Genomic DNA, 20,495 nt, shown 5'->3' on the forward strand with positions numbered 1-20,495 from the left:
GCTGCTACCCCCGCGACCGGATAAGCAGAGGGATGGATGGAGGGACGGATGGATGAATGAATGGATGGATAACCACATGGGAGGATTTCAAGGAGAAATGGTTTAATGTCATTGACTCAGTGAGATTAGGTCCAGACTTACATCAGACTTACATTGAAATCTTGCTTTCTTTTTGTTTGAGCCGTCTAGAGGCAGATTGCAGATTTCTCATTGTCTATTATTTCCCTGAAAGTCTTACAGATCAACACCTTTTTTTTTCTTAGGAAGCGTTAGATAGGTGGGTTTCACATTTAACTTGTTTTCTGCATTCTCTTTGTTGTTGAATTATGAATTCTGACCTTAGCTGAGGAAAGTCAGGGCTGCAGTACTGTCAGCATTATTCTTGGTTCTTATGCGACATGCTGAAGGAGTAGTCAATGTTTCAAACAGGTTCTATACAAGTAATTTATTATTCCTACAGGTCTGGCCGTTCTCAGGCTTGGACGTCATCTCTGCAGACCCCACACATACAGGACACCATCTGTTCACACTTCAGCCACACAACACCGTTTGCATAAACGGGCTGTCAGTGATGGATATATAGATCATTTCATTTTGAATTTTTTGTGTCCTCTTTCTCTCTGTATATAAATAACCTCCTGACTACCAGTAGTTCATTTTTGTCCTCTGTAAAGGACATGGATAAACTTGAATATCTCCCACCCCCTGCATTCTACTGAATTAATTCCTTTTGGTATCTGGAGAGGACATTTAGGGCTTTTCAATGATACCACATGTGAAGGGGTGGGACTTTTGTACGTACCTTTTTCTAATTCATAAAAATGGCGTTCATCAGTAATAACATATTTTATGGGAAGAGACAATGTAAGTGCATAAAACCTTTTATTACCTTACAAAGAATGTGGGATTTAAAAAAAAATGGTGATTGGACAATATTTTTTTTTCCTGGTAGTCAGATGTGTGTATGCTAACTGTGTGTAGAGTCAACTTGCTTGAGTGCACAAACCTGAGCAAAGAAGCCGATTCTGATATATTTGACATTCTGAAACACTTTATACTTTATGATAAGAAAACACAGTACAACAAACACAACTGAAAACTTTATTATGCCAAAACTGTGGTCCAGTTTTTAATACTATTTTTTTGGGGGAAGTGGAGATTTAGACATCCCCCCTTACATTCTCTCAACTTTTCAGAAAACACCATAAATAGCAAATCCAGCTCACGTCATCCCTTGTGCTCTGAGCACTAAAACTGATCTGCATAGCTTTATAATTATATCCTCACGCTGTCTGTCAATGATATCATCAGTCTTATTGATCATTAACACTCTGTTTCTTAAAGTAGTATAGTCAGTAAATTATTACATTATGCAAGTGAAGCAACCATGATGTTACTTTTGGAATATTTGAAATATTCACCATTGATTTTCTTTACAGAGACAGAAATCTGCCTGGTAACAGACTTCAGGTGAACACATTTGACAAGGTGTAATGTTGACAAAATAGAAATGATAAAAAAGTGAGTCTCGTAACCCATGAAAAGGTTTAGCTTGCATGCACTGAGGCCAGCTACAAAATCAAACCAAAATTGCTGATTTCCACTCTATTACATTAAGATCATAGCATCCAGCTTGAACACATTACAATAAAGTAATACCTTTTTAATAACCAAACATAATTTGAAACAAAGCAAAATTCTTTGATACAAATGAAAAAAAAAATCACCCGTTGCAGTAGGCTTTAATGGTGAATTAAGGTCAAGTTTTCAGATTATTCTCAGCATAAGAGATAATTTTCCACCCAATGAGAGCGATGCAAGCACAGGGCATTAGGTCCCCAAGAGGCTGCAGTTCTCCTCCAATTAGAAATGTGCGTCTGTTGTCGTTCCACTGACTGTGCTTAGGCACCGCCGTTTTTCCCCATCCATGTCTCTATACTTGCAAAGGCACCGATCAGCGCCGAGACATCCCTGCCTCCGCTGGAACGGACCGCGCATGTCAATGAAACAGAGACTCTCAGACGCTGGGCTGCTGACACTGCGCACAGCTACGTACCGTCCTCTGTCTGTGAGTCTGGACCTGCACTGTGCATCTGGTGAGGCCGTAGGTGTGGAGCAGCAGGTGGCGCGCCTTGGCCTGGACGTCTTCCCAGTTGTTGGCACTAGAGGGAGCTGTGAACACAGGCGTGTACATGATCACAGCTGGCTCAGCCGTGGATTTTATGTTTTGCAAGTCTTCTGCAGTGTAAAATATCTCATGCTAGATTACCATGTTAAGTGAAAATCTTGAGACCAAGAGGTTAGATAAGTCAGCTTTGCGTTCCAAGCTAATTATAGTTTCATTGGTGAGAACAGAGTATAAGGAGTCTCACACAGACTCATTCCCTCACTTTATTTTTAGCTCATCCAGACCAAATGACAAGAATAGTCATGCCAGTTTGTTTTAACATATAAAAAATTTCTCTCCTAAACAACATATCTAACAATAGCTGAATCCACAGAAAACATTCGCAACAAAAACAACTGTTACCGCTGGAGGTATTCTGATGATTCAATTGTTGTAGAATAATGTTGCACAGAAAGATAAGCTGGAACAAAAGAAAAGCCTGTTCTTGTTAAAAGTTTCATTCTGGTCGATCCAGCATGTGGCCCCTGTACGACAATAATCATTTCCACTCCTGACGTCTACTTGAGTGTGCAAGACAGGGCTCTAAAAACGTTCTGCTGCACGGTGGGAGAAATGGAGCATCTAACGCCTCTTTTTAAAAGGATAATAGTGGAAAACTAAATTACTTTAAAGTTGAATCAGGATCTGCTAAATACCAAAGCAAGACTAGAGGATTATGAATGGTTTTGCTCCCAAATACCTCATGTACAAAGACCTGAGTGTTTCCAAGTCGAAAACAGCTTGCACTTAAACCGAGAACATGGTGAACACAGACAAATCCAGACGTATGAAATGTTGTGAATCCAAATGAATTTCCTTTCATACAGTATCATGAAAAAGTTTCCTAATAGCAGGTTTATTGTGTTTTCAAATTGTTGCCACACTTAAAAATTTGAGAATATAATAGAGCATCAAACATATTTATAAGAGGGGTTGGGAATATATATTCACAAAACTGTACATCTTAACCAGAGTGGAACTGACCAATAATCAGTCCACAGCCGTACAGGATTGGCTTTGGTACAGCCAACTCATTTACTCTAAATATGCCAAAGCCATTAATGCTTCAAATATTTTCTTCACCACTTTGTGTATACTTTAATATCCACTGCATACACATACATGTGCACTTGTAGCTGCGCACAGTAAAAGTTTTCACACCATTACTGGTCAAACCAGTCAAGTTTTGTCAATAGAAACAAAATCATGACTAAGGCAGCCAGTGAGTTGCAGTGCGGTTGGTGCAGAGATGAAGGAACAGCGCCCTCTGCTGTCCAATCTGCAGCTAATGGAAAACTTAGACGTGTTCAACTAAAATACATTCAGATGCAAATTGTAAAGCGCTTTAAGTGTTGGAGAGTGTGTCCCCTTCATCCATGAACCTGCTCGTTGTTGGATGAGACGGTGGAGGGACTTTTTTAATGGGATGAAATAAGGAACATCAGATGGTCTGTTAACAGCTGAAGTTTTCTAAAGTGTTACAGCATGTATCAGCACACTAAGCACCATTCCTGCTGTAAAAATCAAAATTGACATAATTGTTAAACCAAAGGTCAAAGATAAGAACAAACTCCAGAGGCCACACTGACACATGGCAACTTTACACAAAGCCTTTTGTCCTTTCAGGACACTGACACTTCATCTACTGCCAAATCAGCAACCAATCTACATCAAGGAACAATGTAGATAAACTTGCATCAGATTCTGATTATATTCAGATATCTGAGAAGATCTTTCCATTACAGTTTCAATTTAAACAAAAGGACTTTATCTTTCATGTTGAAAAGTTAAACTGGAGCTAAATTGCCTGAAATCTGTCCATTTCATCCCGTCTTTATTGTAGGTACTCACTGAGCTGCAAGTGCACCATCGCTGCGGTCTTGTCAGCCGTCAGAGCCCAGACATTCAGCTCGTCGACAGACTGGACGTCCTCCAGCTTCAGGAGGTCCTCTTTGATTCGCTGGGTGTCCAAATGTCTGGGAACACCTGCAGGGTGGGAAAAAGATCACCAGAGCTGCCCGCTGTAACAGATTCATAAAAGCTAACCAAAGTAAGCTCGGGGAAAATGAACCTGGACTCACCTTCCAGGACTATGACTATCGTGTCTCGAATGATGCGGACTGTGGTGAAGAGGACCAGAACTGAGAAAATGTAGGTGCAGATGGGGTCGGCCAGCTTCAGCTCCGGCTGTGAAGTCAGACATTTGCATTGAGTAAAATCAGTCGTTTTGCAACTCACTGTTAGCAATGTTTACATGCAGGTAAAGCTCAGCAAGAATGTCATCAAAAACTGAATTTAAGTAATTTATTAATTTAAGAAAAACTTCCTTAACATACAGTGATACAGTTGTAGTGCTGATATCTTTATTAGGGGGTTGGGGATATATCCCTCTTCATTTTGATGATTATGGCAAATAGCAAATGAAATTCACTCAATTTTCTGAGACATTTCTGCAAGTTTGAATGACTGGCATTTAGGACTTTAAGAGGGTTTTTAGGACTGCTATGGTTTAACTTCAAGACCTACAAAAATTACCATAAAGTTGTCTAAAAACTTCAAAGCTAAATGTGTTACATGTTTTTTGACAAGTGCCATAAAACTCTTGGACTTAGCTTGCCAGTAATACAACAGGCTTCATACTGATTATTGAAGAAACTTTTACTCGGTGTGAAAATCTGTTTTCATGGTAAACAGATGTAAACTTTTCTGTAATAAAAAAAAACACCTGGTAGAAGACATTATAGAAACTTTATATTTATTTATTTACTAGGAATGTCAAATTCAAATGTATTAAGGGTTCAACACAAAGAAATCCCTAGGCTGACGGTCAAACAGAATATTTTGTTTTTCAGAAACAGAGACACGTTTTAAAGATGTTTTAATTCAGAACAAAGTTTTTACTGCTTGAGTTTAAAACATGACATCAATAATCAAATTATTATTTCTATCAAATAGAAATATTAAATTATTTTATCTATTATGTAGATCTGAGCAGGAAAAGAGCAAAGGCCTCCTGTGACTTGAATGTGTGTTTTATCATTAATGTTCCGAGAAACATTTGTTACTCAGCCTTAGTCATTTGTAATGACAGCAGTTTTATTGGACTGTGTTTTATAGAGTCATAATTAAATATGACTATAAAACAATTTAATATGATTGTATAAAACACCACAGATCTCTGTTTTGTTTTTCAACCCTCATGTTAAGTTACGGGTCAAATTGACCCATTTTAAAGTACAAACATTTTTTTTAAATAGCTGAAAGTATTTTTTCTGCATGAAACTTCTTTTTAATCTACATATAAAATGTTTTACACATTAGCATCAAGTAATCATAACCATTTTATTCTTCTTTAGGTTTGCCATCTGATGATGTTAGAACAAGCGTGAGTTGTTTGAAATGTGTAACGTTAATTTGCACAAAGCGCTCGGTGATGACATGTCCCTCGTGTGCCATGGAGATGACACAACTAAAGCATCTAGGTCGTTTTCATCTATTCATTTCTGATTTTATTCATTGCATGGTGTTTACTATCACAACACGGTGACATTATTTGTGGGCTGTGGATATTCACAAACAGACGTGCGCTGTTGTTGTTTATGTTCCTGACATCTTATTTTGTTGTTTAGTTCATTTCTGGTTCAAAAACAGTGGTTGAATAAAGTTTACTTTCAATACAAATCTTCATGACTCGTTGGTCTCGATTTTTAATCAGCGGGTCAATCTGACCCAGAACAGAATAGGTGTCTCCAGTTCAATTATATAGATCACTCCTTGAAAAATATTCAAAATTGAATATGTTAAAAAAAAAATTCTATTTCTATAAGGACATAATTGTGTAGGTTTTTTCAATGGGCATAAAAGATGTTATTTTTTTTTTTTTTTTAGGAAAAACGAGCAAATTGTCGTCATTGATCCTTTATCTGAGAGAAATAATAAAAATTAAAAAAAAAAAAACACAGGTGCACAAATATTGATTAAAATGGTCAGTATTGGAGTTAATAATCAGATACAAAAATGTTTTGAAGAATTATTTTTGGTTTCTAATTCTAAGTAAAGTTTCAACTGAATCAAGGAACAAATTGTTGACATGTTGGGTCAAACCTCCAGATGAATCACAATCCTTCCTAACTATCCTAATCCCTAACAAAGCCTTCAAATACTTGATACTTTTTTTAAATGACATCCCACCACTATAAAGCCACAATCTCTGCTAGTTCTTGCACGGTCTTCTCCTGGAGGAGAGCATCAGTGACCGTCTGCTGATTCTGCAGCCTCCAACATCGCATTCCTGTGTTAAAATTTTCTATTGGTCTTGTATAGCATTCCTGTTTTGTGGGAAACTAAATTTTGCATTGGTAAAAGATGAGTTTGCACATGAGAAATAATAAGAAAGAATGTGCTTTTGTTTTTCAAAACATTTTTTTTTAGCTCTGTGCATGAATCATCCTTAAATAAACTAATGCACTAAAACCAGTTTTAGCTGACAATAAAAGCAGGAAGATGCATGCAGGCATGTTATGACTTGTTTGGGTTTATCAGCCACATCGCTGCTTGAATGCTGTTTGAGCAATATGTAAACAAGGACAGATGGATTAACAGAGAGGCTACAAATTAGGGCAACACGCCGTTACTTCATGAATGATGGATTGCACCATAATGTTGGAAACAGGCTAATTTCTGTGTGCTCACTGCTGTTGGAAAAGCTGTTAACTTTGCTATAAGAAAAGAAGTGAAAATAATCTGCAAAAGATTTGACGTTATCCGAACTTTGGGAGGAATATCGGAACCGGTGATTTCACCTTGAAGCGGACGACGTAAGCAGCTATGAGCACGCCGACGCTCTGGAGGAGATCTCCCAAAGCGTGGATGAAGGCCGCTCTAACGGCGAGGCTGCCGGTGGGCCTCTGCTGACCCGACCCGGCTGAGTGTGAACCAGATGGGGCAGCAGCCGGGCCGTGGGAATGACCGTGACCGTGACTGTGACCATGACCGTGAGAGTGGAGGTGGCCGCCTTGGTTTAACAGAAAACCCATTCTGGAAAGACAAAGAGACATTAAATCACTAAAGCGCCGCAGTCAATCCTGTAGACTTCAGGTAAACATTAACTCAGAGATCAACACCTGGGGTCCGTGGCAGTAAAGGCAGCAGCACTTTGGACTGAACTTACACATTTTTTCTAAAAATGTAAAAATGGCCATGCTTACATAAGATTAACCGCCACCCCTACAGCTGCAGTGATGAGCATGATATCCCCGTCTATGTCAAAGTCCTGATGCACGGTCCTCAAGACGGCCTCGTACAGCAGGACGCCCGTCAGGATGTAGATGAGCAGCACACTGAGGACCGCCGACACCACCTCTACAACAAACACACACAATCAGACATCAGCTGAAGGGGAAAAAAGATGAATGGGGAAAAAAAAGTCTGACTTAACCATAGTACACTTCTCTTTGAACAATGTTACAGTAACAGGTAAAAAAAAAAAAAAAAGAAAAAGCAGAAATCCAGTTGCAACTTTTCAACTTTCTCTTGAAACTCAATCTCACACAATGGCTTTTGATCTGCAACTGTACCATCCAGCTTAACTTGTGTGTTTAATAATAATTTTATAAAAAAATATATATATACATTTTTAATTAATTTTTCCATATTTCTCACATTTCTCATCATTTTATTTTTTTACTTCAAGGAAATTAAACAGAAAACTGCTGTTGTACCACAAAAAAAGAAGAACTTAATTATAACGGAGTAACGCGAAAAACATCTCTAAAAAAAATCACCTTTACAATACTTCTAAAGAAAAAATCTCGTTTGAAATTACTGAAACATTAAAAAGATATATCTGATGCAAAAACAATAAGCGTCTTATGACTTTTTAACATTTTTTCTTCAGTGAGAACCGAGTTTAAAATGAGGAAGTGATGTAATAAATTAAGATCCAGTTTAATGAGAAGCAGACAGAAAATCAAGTTGAACTCTTTCGTCTTCAGCAGCTTCTTCATTTGTAGCTGCGGTGTCAAAGCTGTGGTTTTATTTTCCTGTTTTGTTTAAATCGTACTGACTGTGTCGACAAAGGCATAAAGGATGAAGTCAACTCTTTCAAAGAAGTTTTTGAAGCGTTTTCTATTATTTTAAAATGCTTTTGTGCCTTTAAGAATTTATTTTACTGCTGAAATTAGGAGGATGTGACTATGAGTTCATGTGAGAAATTAATTTTCATTACTATTTTCCCGACATTAACACAAGTCTTTATAGTGTTTATACAGCCCCAGTCATTCAGCCAGCATGTCGGCCTCCATTGTTATAGATCCAATAAAAGAGATAGGATTCTTATTTGCTTTCAGCACAGCTGAAAATACACTTCTCCAAATGATTAATCAGCAGGAAAAGCAACATGAAATGCCACAGTGGGAGCAGCTACAAAAGGAAAGTGACAGAGAAAAAAAAAAAAAAAAAAAAGTAGAGCAGCTTAGCTGCCTCTGCAACTCACCAAGGCGATGTAGTCCAAAGGTGAATCTCTTGGTGGGTGGCCTGTTGGAGAGCCACAGGGCCAGCAGAGAAAACAAGATACCAACCACATCTGCTAGCATGTGCACGGCATCAGTCATTATTGCTAAACTGTTCGACACATAACCACCTGGAAAAAGATGGAGGAAAATGAGAGCAATTACAGTGAAAAATGTTTACGACTGGCTGTATAAAAATCTTTTGCAAATGCTAACTTGAAACTTGGAAATCCTAACTAACTGAGATTTGTTCCTGTTCAATATAATGGGAATTATTTTAAAGGTTTTCACAGTGAAAATAGGGCAAAAATTAATAAAATAATGCTGAAAAGATTCAATCTAACAAATGAGAAACATTTGAGATACTGTTAAATGCTAGTTGGGTTGAATTCAGCAAGAAGCACCGGAGGATAATAAGAAAGTGATGGCCAGTAGGGGATAAAAGAAAGGATTTACACAGAGAAAGACAGAAAAAAAAAGACAGGAAGGAAGAAAATTGAGGACAGACAGAAGAGAGAACGGACACAGAGGCAAGACACAATAAAAAGGAGAGAAAAAATAAAGAACGAGAGGGAGAATGGACAAAAGAAGTAAGGTCAAGAAGAAGGAAGAAAGAGCAAAGAAGGACAGAAAAAAGGAGATGAGGAAGAAAGGAAACAAGGTCCTAAGGGGTTAGGACTGAGGTGTTGAGGACAGAAAGGAAAGTAACAAAGGACAGCTAACAGGACAAAAGGAAAATTGAAGGAAGCATGGAAATGGAGGAAGGACAGGGAGGGAGTTCCTGCATGGGAAGCCGGGAACCCGTCAAATACACACTAAAACGAGACTGTCGCTACTGCATGGTGAGACAATTTCACATCTGATTTAAACAACAAATTAAAGTTCAAACTCCAGCATGGGACAGCTGTATGCTCGTCTTTCATAAAGGTTAATGTTTGATGAAGATACTGAAGGCGGCTTTGCCAGCTAGTTTATTAGTTGTTGAAAAAGTAAACACACACTGGATTAATTTCAAAGGTTGCTTACGGGAGATTTATCCAGTAAGTGGTTCACTGGGTTTTGTTATCCAGGAATAAATCACTGTTTGACCGACAGCAATAAAAAAATAAAAATAAAAAAAAATAAAAAACTCCAGTAACTCCAGGCAGCCCCGTCATAAATACTGCATAACAGATTGATACAAATTATTTCAGCAGAGAGCAAGAAGAAAAGGATAAATGTTACAGAGATTAATCCTTCCATGTTGTTCTCTTATTGCTGCATCTCATCTCTGCCCTTAGCCCTGTGGGTTATAAGTAGGGGGGAAAATATGAGGGACTCTTTAGATATTTAAAACTTTTTAAGGGCACACTTGGACACAAAGTAATAATTTCTAATTTCTTTTAGCGCAGAAACCAGCATGATGTGAATATTGAAGGGTTCCAGTATAATTCTTTTGGATTGGTTATTATTCAGGTGTTAGAAAATGCACTAGAGTCAAACGTTTTCCATTTCAAACATTTTCCTGCTACAACTAAAAGCTTGTGCAATCGTACCCAGTTCCCAGGAAGTCAAAAATAAATAAATAAATAACTAAATAAATAAATAAATAGGAAGAATAACAGCGTTATTTCTCTCTTTAAAAAGTATCATTGCAAGAGCAAACCTACTGAAATATCTAGCTTCTTCTTGTATACTGGAGCATTAGGCAAAAATAAAATGAAGTACTGAGTGTTAAAAATTAAATGAACTTGACGGACTTTGAAGTCACAATATTTCCAGCATGTATGAAAAACTCTTCTACTTTGGCACAATTATTTAAAGGTGTTTTCCAGGCACATAGTGCCATTTTATAGCACAAGCAAATAACGATGTGAATTTCAGACTTTAAAAAATTTTGTACTTTTTAACTCCTGCTCTTTCTGAAACTCTGCCTTCAGGAAGCCATCACAGCATGGCTCCTCTATTAGTCCTTTTAAAAACTTTTCTACCAGTGCTTATTAGATGAGCTCAGTGCATTAGAAGAGCTCAGCTCATCTAAAGAGCTCATTAGATGAGCTGAGCTCATCTAAAGATGAGCTGAGCTCAGCTCTTTAGATGAGCTCAGCTCTTTAGATGAGCTCATCTAATGAGCTCAGCTTCATCACCAGGTGTTTGCTAATTGCTACTGGCTAGTCTGAAGGAGCTGAGTGGTGGAGGCACGGGGGAGGGCTGCTCTGCGAGGCAGAAGCTCAGAAGCTTGAAAACTGCAGCTCAGAGGAGGAGCTACACCTCAAAGAAGGGGGTGCTAGGCCCACCCAGGCGTATTGCAAAGTTGAATGAGAAATCCTTTAATCTCCATGGCGACCAAACATGCCTGAAAGAATCAAGGCAACATTCCAGGCGTGTTTTGATGAGGGGATAACATCATATCATGATGTACAGCTCACACATAAATGAACCTTTGGCGTACTGTCAATGATACAAGTGCATAAACGTCCATGTATTTCCACTACCTTCCTTTTGGTATAATATTTTTGATGCCGGCTGAGGGGTTGATGACTGCTTACATGACACGTCCAGGCATATTAAGTCATATTATTTCTATATAAATGGAAACAGTGAGAATAGATGATGCATCTGCTTCATGAGGGAGTGTCTCATTTCACAGTGGGATATTTTAACTACTAAGGGATGAGTGGGAGGGGGAGGGCTTGGGGCAGCACTGGTGAATGTGATTCATCCCCACAGTGGGGCCAGCTGCTACTCTTAAGGCAGTTCACTTTCAACTGGGTGCATTTTCATATCTAGAGTTTGTTTAGTTACAGAGATAAACTCGAAGGATTTGCATACAAAAAGGAGGTGGCTAAACATGCAAATAGAAATCTGTTAAAGTATAAAAAGAAAAAAAAAAGACAATTATAATGTTTGAATATTTTTGTCATTTACACTGAAAGCCTCGTTTCCATTGTGGTTCTTACCTATAACTTCCCCCGTCATGAACAGGAAGTACAGTATAGCTGCAATGATGAGCCTCTTCATCACCCTCCTGTGCCTGATCCTCTCCCTCTTCTTGTTGCAGTTGTCACATGGGTCCATGTTCAAACCAGGGCTGCCCGGAGTGGACGAGGAGTCCAGCAGGGAGTCATCATCATCATCTTCATCTCCTCCAGCTCCAGGCGGGACCACCACGGTGCTCACCGCCACCCCGTTGGACGAAGCCCCGGCCGAGTAGTCGGACATCTCTCCGGAGACGACCACCTTCAGCTTGTTGAACTTGGGGGCCTCGTCATCCTCCCCCAGCTCGTCGGAGAAGTCAAAGGGAGCCGAGTCGCTCAGGTTCCAGTCGGTGCGGTCCCTCCTGAAGGCGGACCGCACCTTACCGAAGAGCTTACCTCCTGACATGTTAAGTGATTACCGGAGCTCAGTGTGTCGATATCTCTGTTTTTAAGTCCCCGACCTCTTGGGCAATCATTAACATCTTTATAATGGAGCGCGATGGTAAAGCTGCATTTCGATTCTGACCTGTCAAAAAGGAAAGTGATGTCAAACACAGACAGATAGGCGTTTCACGTTTGTACAACTGAGTAGTTCCAACAAACAAACAAACCAACCAACCAACAAAAAATGCAGTCGCTGTTTACTAAACTTCAATAAAAAACTTTAAAAAAAAACCTTCTTTGTACCTTTAACGCCTTCACGTGAGCAGAGAAAGTTCACCTGCCCTCATAAAAGCAGCACTAGGCAAACAGTAACAAGCTAGCAAGCAGATGTTAGCTTTCCTGTCACTTTCAGACTGAAGGGCAGCTCTTGTAATGTGACAGTTTGTTAACAAACACTCGAGAAAGACTTACTGATAAAAGAGTTTTCAGCGGGACCAACTCATTCCACTGTCATGATAGTAATTGAGTAAACAACGCCACAGCCCTGGCACCACCTTAGCTCCGCAATGAAACACAGGGAACTTTGCTTCTGTTCGGTTGATCATAGTCATGGGATTTCCGGCTCTTTTCTGGGATCCATATCAATTGGCTAAGTTCACCGAAAAGAATCGTGCTGAGAGGAATTCCCCTCTTAAGGTTAGTTTCCTCACGATTGTGCTTTTTTTAAAATTATAACATAGGGCGTTTATAGTCTTTTCAACCACTGAAACTGTTTTTAAACTTCAAGTATGATGCTCAGAGTTCTCCAACTTCCGCAACAATATAGGCCAAACTTGCTTGCATATTGCATAGATAAACTACATCTATTATTATTATTATTATTATTATTATTATTATTATTATTATTATTCACAAATAAGATTCCTTAGGTATTTTGAACATGTTTTGTAGTGCAGGGATTTTTTTGTGTGTCATTGATTTTAGGCAATAAATACAAAACTAGCTATACCTTTTCAGTAGAAAAAAAGGAGTTAGAAAGGAAAGACCCATCACCTGAGTCGGTTCCAATCGTTCCTGAAAACGAGTCGGCAAAGAGAGCCGGATCCGTCGCATTGGCACCTTCGGAACGTGATCACGTGATGACGCAAATGTCACATGATGTTGTCTCATGCTAACAACAAATCGAAAATATCCGGGTTTATCTTTTTTCTGAGTGCCTAACACACAGTCCAACCGAACCGACAGCTGCTGTTCAGCCTAAACTAAACAGGTAACTCGCTAGCTAAGATAGTTTTCAGTGAAGCCTCTGGTTAGGTGATAACCAAGAATTGTCGTGTTCCTACCATGTAAAGAAGCTCAATGAGCTAGCTGCTCTTCCTCTGCACAGTCAGGAGACACTGCATTTCTTTGTGACTCATATGCAATGCAGGCGTTTAACTTGTTATTTCCATCAGATAAAGGTGTTAGATCCGACCGCTCGACGCCAAACAGACTGGGTCAACCGAGTAGCTCCAGATGGAGGTAGAGGGGATGGAAGATGAAGGACCTTCGTCCCAGAGTGAACTTCCAGGTGAAAACATGTCTCTGCACAATCTGTCGCTGTTCATTGTCCAAGCCTGCGTGCCTCTACACAGTGATACACAATCGCAGCTTCATTTAAAAGCACAAAGCAGTTTGCTTGCACGAGTAGAGAGGAAAGCTTCAGGAAGACGGCAGGTATTCTTTTTTCAGGTTGCCATGTGTTTAGTTTGTTTAAAGCAAGCACTGAGCTACATTCCCAGGAAGATTAGAACTACAAGAGAACTGCTTAGGAGCAAACTAATGCCTCTGTTGCCCAAATCCCTCCTCAGATTTGAGTTCTCTGTATTTCACCGTCAGACATTTGCAAATAAACATTAAGTTAACCCTGATGCAGTTCGAAGTTAATAGAGTTGCACTGATCTGATTGAGGCTACATATTTGCAGTGCTTTGTAAAAGTATTCTTTAAAGTACTCAGTTTTGTTCACATCCTTTCACATGTTCACTGCTCTGCCCTCGCAGCTTGTGACAAACTGTGAACAAGGATTGTTGTGACTTTCTGTCACCAAAAAACCTATCTTTCTGCCTTCCTTCCATTAAAAGCAGACCAATTGAGTTCACCACCAATAGTTGTCCTGTCAACAACATCTCCGAAAGTCCCCCAGAGTTACCATGGGGCAACTGGATTTATACTGAAATTGAATCACACACAGGTGAAAATAACTTAATGTGTTCAGAGTAAAGAATTCTCAATAATAATAACAATAATAACAATGCTTTTCAGTTGTGCATTTGTCAAAAAATATAGAAAGCTGTGTATCCTTTCCTTCCGTTTTAGTTATACACCACTTTGTGTTGGTCTGTCACAACAAAGTCATAGAGTTCGTGGTTATAAATATGGAAGTGATGCAGGAATATTTTATGCATGATGCTGCAGATAATAAAACACCTCTCCACTTTCTGATAAAGAACAGACAAATACAACTTTAACAGATCACACGTTCAGAATACTTGTGAATTGGTAGCATTCATCTCTCTTGTTGTGTCACAGATGTGCCGCTCATGTAGAACACTTTTTAATTGTGGTGGATATTGGAGAAAGAATCTTATTGGAACTTTTTTTTCTCCAAAAGAAGAACTCTAAATAAATGACTTAAAATTGCTTTAGCATCAACTGCATAGCCTAATATTTAATTTCATGAAAAATGTGTTAAATTCTCATGTTAAAATAAAATATTAGTAAAAGGTTGCCTTTCAGGTTGTAAGAATGCCAGTGCTTTTATTACCGCCTAAAACACAATAATAACGTGTGAGTATACGTCTTTATGTTGTTTGAGCTCTTTGAACTTGCTTGTCAGATCTCCAGGCAACGCAGCAGCTGCCAGCGGATCTGCAGAGCTCCACGCCTGCAGAGAACGTCTGCGTGAATCAGAGAGCAGTGGACAAACTCACCGAGGGTTTCCTCTCCCACTACCTGCCAGACCTACAGAACTCTAAACGAGCCCTGCAGGAGCTCACGTACGTCTCTGCGTTTTCTGTGTTTTGATGCATGCGCTCCTGTTCGTAGTGCTGAGAAAAAGTATTTGCCGCCTCACAGTTTTAGTTTTGTTTTGTTTGACTCATCCAACATTTTTAGCTAACGGGCAAAGATAAACCGAGTAAATTAAAAACAACGCTTTTCAAATTCTGACTTCATTTATTCAGGGATTGAAGCTGTCCAAAACAACAACAAAAAAGAAATGGCTGTGTCTTTGGCTTTGTAACTTTTTCCTGTCACATGACACAGTAGTCGCTTCTTCATACATCAATACATTTGAGCTCATCCAGTCTGTTTTAAATAGAAATTGCAAGCAAGTGAGCAAAATCAGGAGCAAAAACAATCCATTTTCATGACTCAGCAAGATTCTGCTGCTTTTATTCCTGGAAGGAAATCGAATTGAACAGGTGTCAGATGGACTGACGGTCTCATTTCGCCTGGTCTGTCCACGCAGATGAAATGAGAAAGGATGGATCAGATTACATGCAAAAATGGCATTGTTACTAGTAAAAAAAAAAAGAGAAAACTACCATTAAAAACCCAAAGTGATAATTAAAGCAACGAAGCGCTGCAGTAATGTGTTGAACGACCTTCTGTTTGGACATTGAAGCCAAACAGAAGCTAGTCTGATGAGTCAAAAGGGGAATAGATGTGAAAGAACAGCTAAAAAAATATATATTAATGCTGCAGAATTAACAAGCAAAACATGTTTTGATGTGCACAGCATTCAGTTGTCCTGATTGACAATTTGCATAGATGTCCGTCCGTCCGTCCATCCATCCATTTTCTTCCGCTTATCTGGGGTCGGGTCGCGGGGGCAGCAGCTTCTGAAGGGAGGCCCAGACTTCCCTCTCCCCAGCCACTTCCTCCAGCTCTTCCGGGGGAACCCCAAGGCGTTCCCAGGCCAGCCGAGAGACATAGTCCCTCCAGTATGTCCTGGGTCTTCCCCGGGGCCTCGTCCCGGTGGGACGTGCCCGGAACACCTCACCAGGGAGGCGTCTAGGAGGCATCCTGACCAGATGCCCGAGCCACCTCAACGGGCTCCTCTCGACATAGAGGAGCAGCAGCTCTACTCTGAGTCCCTCCCGGATGGCCGAGCTTCTCACCCTATCTCTAAGGGAGAGCCCAGCCACCCTGCGGAGGAAACCCATTTCGGCCGCTTGTATCCGGGATCTCGTTCTTTCGGTCATGACCCAAAGCTCATGACCATAGATGAGGGTGGGAATGTAGATCAACCGGTAAATCGAGAGCTTCGCTTTTTGACTCAGCTCTCTCTTCACCACGACGGACCGGTACATTTTCCTCTAAAAGAACCTCATGGTTTGGGTTCAATGAACTTGTCCTTGTTTTGTCGTAGCCTAATTTCCGCACAGTGCGGCTGATTTCAATTTTTTTTTTTTTTGTGGCCTCTTTAAGTTGCTTAGCAGACACAGAAGTTGCAGCAAACTACTTTCTGATCGTCGCATACATCTATTTTAATCTCACCCTACTGAACACTCTCACCAGCTCTCATCCAGTCATCAAAATGTGGCACATCTGGTCACGTTTTTATGCCTCCGACACAACTTTAGTGACAAACTTCTCTTGCTTCTCCCTTGAAGGCTACGTTTCTAAACGAACCTGTGTTTGTTTTCTGTTTCCGACCAGACAAAATCAGCTGATACTGTTGGACACACTGGATCAAGAAATCACCAAGTTCAGAGAGTGCAACACCTTGCTGGACCTCAACTCGCTGGTGTGTTCAGACTTCAAAAAAACATATTCTAGTCTGCGTCGCTCTCAGAACGGAGGACTAACCCGGTCTGTCTATCTTCAGTTTACAGAAGCCAAAATTTACCAGAACAAGCTGGTGAACATAAGAAAAGAGATGATCATGCTTCATGAGAAGACAACTAAACTGAAGGTACCTGTCGCGGCGAAAAGAGATCTAAAAGTGCGTTAATGGCATGATGTTGGGTAACTGACTGGTGTTGTTGGATTTCAGAAAAGAGCTCTGAAGCTGCAGCAGCAGAAGCAGAAGGAGCTGCTGGAGAAGGAGCAGCAGCGGGAGCGGGAGCTGGAGAGGGAGAGGCAGCTTATCGCCAAGCCGGCTAAAAGAACGTAGAGATCCCGACGGTGTTTAAAGAACCGCTCTAAGGGGTTTGCATGTCTTACTCTGTTTACTACATATCTCCGACCAATCACACAAACCCTTAACCATTTTCCAAAGTGCTCATTGGGTAATCGGACAGGCGGCGCGTGGCTTCAATACGTTTCAATACAGATCTTGCGAGAAACTGTTGGGGAACTTAGAAAATCTCCTCTCCATCTCCGGCTTACAGTCAGTTTTGCAATGGAGGGGCTTTTATTTCCAAACGTATCTCCACTATCTGCACACTATATCTGTACATAAATTAACTAGTTGTCATGGTAACCTGGTGACAACATCATGCCACTTTAAGCTGCACTTCTCTAAAAGTGCGCTCTTGAGATTTTTGGTTTTACTTCCCTCGTCATTTAAATTTTTAGCGCGTTGCCGCCGACTTCCTCCTTGTTCGGTCTCGTTTGTCACAGTTCCAGTTCGTTTAGACTCACTCTGAGTGTTCGGGCAGATTTAGCCGTGTATCTATTTGCTTTAGTTGTATGACATATCGATATAAACACTCGTATGCCTTGCTTGAATGGCCTGTTCTCTAAATGTTCCCCTTTTTTTTTCTTTAGAGAAATTTATGGATTTTTGAGCGAAAGTCCCTTCATATTCTGAAAAACCTAAAAAGAAATAGAAGGGAAATTCCTCAGGGAGATTTCTGTTATAAAATTTGTTTGGGGTGCCAACATTTAGGAGAATGGTGTTTTTTATTTCTTAATATATCTGTGCATTACTGAAAGGTTGGATTTGCCAAAAAATAAATAAAAGACTACATCATTGCGCTGCAATGAAAGGTAGGTTTATGTTAATACTTTTTACAGCCGTTTATCAGTATGAATTCATGTTTTGGCCTTTTTGCATTTACCAAAAAGCCTAGTCTCTATGGTATTTTGTGAAAAACATTTACACTCCCTTCTGACTTTACCTCTTCTCCAGCAGGAGAAGCAGTTTTGAACAGACCAGAAAGTTTAAATATAAAACGGTATTCACCGAGGCGATTGGAAAAGTTGTCCTCCGTTCAGTTCAGACCTCCTCAAATCTGCGGCGCACTTTGGAAAATGGTTTCCTTAATAAAAACACTTAATGTGGTGCTTAGTAAATAGGAATAGTAGAAAGCTTGCAGAACCTTGAGTTTGGTTGTTCCTGTCTGATTTAGCCAAGGACGCCATAAACCAAAGACCTGGACTACGTCATCCAATGCTGTTTGACTTCTGACGATGCGCATGTTTGCAAAGCAGAACGAATCATCCTCTGACTCTTTGACAGATAATAATCTGGGAGAACTTCTGCATCTGCTGTGCTTTGACAATGTGTCGTTTAATACGCGTTGTAATGTGGGCCGTCAGCCCCATTAGTGTTGAATGTTACAAAAGAGATATGTTGTGTAAATCTTTTTTTTCTTCTGCACTAAATCTGACTGAGGCTTGTGTACTATGATAACAGATGGTAAAATGTACCAAACTGTAAACGTCACTTGCAAATCTCCTTGATATAAATATTTTTTTCTTTTTTGTAAAACCCTTCTATGCACTAGTTTTATTTGAAATTCTAGGGTTTGTAGAGTTAATAATAAAAGCAACATAATCACTGGTTTGGTGAGATTTTTCTCTGCTTGTTGAATAATTTACGGTGTTTGTCAATAATAGAAATTAAATTATCAAAAATCTTTTTTCAGTTATTCGTTCTGAGAGAAGAAATGTATGTTATAGTTTCATTAAGCACATATTGATATATTTTAAGCCCGCATGTAATGAAAACCCAAAATTCAGTTTGCAGAAAATGACAATATTGCATACTTTAGACCAAAGAACTGAAAAGTAGTTGGCTGCACTAACTCTGCAGTTTATAGACCTAGTGGACCAACGCCAGCGGATGACCCCGAATAACCACATTGTATGGAAAGTCAACACTGGACCTCAAGCAGCTCCTTCAGAATGAGACTTTTACTTGTAAGCAGAATGAAAATTATGCTTCATATGAAAAGAACATGTGTTAAATACAGTCTGGTCTTTTTTCTCCTCCACCCAGGTAAGACACTTTTTACTGTGTCCTCCTGGATGTGCATTTGTGATGATTCTTGAATCTCTGACTCCAGCTGCTGTCCATTGAACTGAATTTATTTCATCATCCTTTTCGACTGTGGTGTTCCTTATTACATGTTTGCATTTTTTCTAGCAAACATCCGCAGTCAATTTTCCATTCACATGTTCAACTTGGCAGTTTCCCCCATGGTTGTGTTTGCCATAACACAACCAGAACCTAATATTTAGGTAATATCAATTTTGCCGGTCTCAGGGAATATTGAAGTGTCTGAGAAGTTGATTTTTTAAAAAAAAATATAAACAAGGAGCTGTAATGATGATTTTGGCCCGCTAGATGGCAGCAGAGAACCGCTCCTCTCATTGAGCAAGCGTGCTCGTTAAGCGGAAGTCAATTTTGCACGACCAGGCAACGCACAAACGTACCTCTGACCGTATTCCCTTAACATGTAGCGCTTTATCAAACTAACTTTATTTTTTTGTTATTGGATGGTTTTTTAACATGTAAAAACTGACCAGCCACAAAACTGGAGTTTGTTGACAGAGAAAGTAGGTTACATTCCTCTCAGTCTCGGTCCTAAACACCAACCCCGTGTCTGCCACACCCACTTCCATTTCACATAAACCTCCAATTTTAACCTCAGCTACTACAGCAGGAAGTTGAGTCAAAGCCCACAAGACTCTAACTGCCCCCGCTTGGTTTGTCTTGGACTGTAACACAGGGTGGACATTAATGGGGAATTCTGAGGTCGGGGCAATTTGGCATCTCACTGACAAAAGGAATGAGTACAAAGCACAGTTTTGAGGGTAACTTTACGAACCTTTTGTTTATGTTGATGAAACTAAAGCATTACAGTGTTTTAGGAAAAGTCAGATTTTGAGACAAAAACAATCAGTGGAAGTTAGCTTTAGCTAGAGTATGTTACAAGTAGGACTGATGTGTTTTTAGACTAATTAGTTAATTTAGTTAATTAAATCTGGACTCTTAACATTTTGTCTAAATAACAAAAATGATACAATTTCAACATGACAGAAGCCAGATGAGCCCTCACCAGTCATCCAGCTTGCATTGCACCAAATTCTGGCATTTCCTCCCTGACCCTTACTGCTGGTCCTTGATTATTATGAAGGAAGGTTCCTATTGATATTTTACACTAAACCCGGTGAAGTCCCTGGAGGTTCAAACACCGGGACCACCAGCATTACCCTAGATATGGCTTTAGAAGAGTGCCTTGTGGTCCCTAACATGAACAAG

The 20,495-nt window shown here is 39.8% G+C and overlaps 2 protein-coding genes across 3 annotated transcripts; one reads left to right on the top strand and one right to left on the bottom strand.

Annotated features, from left to right (window-relative positions):
- Nucleotides 1–1,087: 1,087 nt before the first annotated feature.
- Nucleotides 1,088–12,639, bottom strand: slc30a4 (solute carrier family 30 member 4). Its single transcript, XM_007563947.2, has 8 exons — nt 12,489–12,639; nt 11,616–12,159; nt 8,661–8,807; nt 7,375–7,528; nt 6,970–7,204; nt 4,249–4,354; nt 4,019–4,153; nt 1,088–2,172 (listed from the first exon to the last, which is right to left on the bottom strand). Exons 2-8 carry the CDS (start codon nt 12,037–12,039, stop codon nt 2,018–2,020), a joined length of 1,356 nt encoding a protein of 451 aa, XP_007564009.1. The 5' UTR covers nt 12,040–12,159; nt 12,489–12,639; the 3' UTR covers nt 1,088–2,017.
- A 457-nt stretch (nt 12,640–13,096) lies between these two features.
- Nucleotides 13,097–18,859, top strand: bloc1s6 (biogenesis of lysosomal organelles complex-1, subunit 6, pallidin). 2 transcript variants are annotated; one of them, XM_007563950.2, is made up of 7 exons: nt 13,097–13,287; nt 13,472–13,587; nt 14,895–15,054; nt 16,721–16,808; nt 16,890–16,976; nt 17,058–17,212; nt 18,358–18,859. In XM_007563950.2, the coding sequence occupies exons 2-6, from the start codon at nt 13,533–13,535 to the stop codon at nt 17,175–17,177; spliced, it is 510 nt and encodes a 169-aa protein (XP_007564012.1). In that variant the 5' UTR covers nt 13,097–13,287; nt 13,472–13,532; the 3' UTR covers nt 17,178–17,212; nt 18,358–18,859. The 2 variants fall into 2 exon arrangements, with proteins under 2 accessions (XP_007564012.1, XP_007564011.1); XM_007563949.2 differs by having other exon boundaries at nt 13,098–13,287; nt 17,058–18,859.
- The last annotated feature ends 1,636 nt before the right edge of the window (nt 18,860–20,495 follow it).

The sequence above is a fragment of the Poecilia formosa genome, unplaced genomic scaffold (assembly GCF_000485575.1).
Source record: "Poecilia formosa unplaced genomic scaffold, Poecilia_formosa-5.1.2 Scaffold153, whole genome shotgun sequence".
In the NCBI taxonomy this organism is placed as follows: Eukaryota; Metazoa; Chordata; class Actinopteri; order Cyprinodontiformes; family Poeciliidae; genus Poecilia; species Poecilia formosa.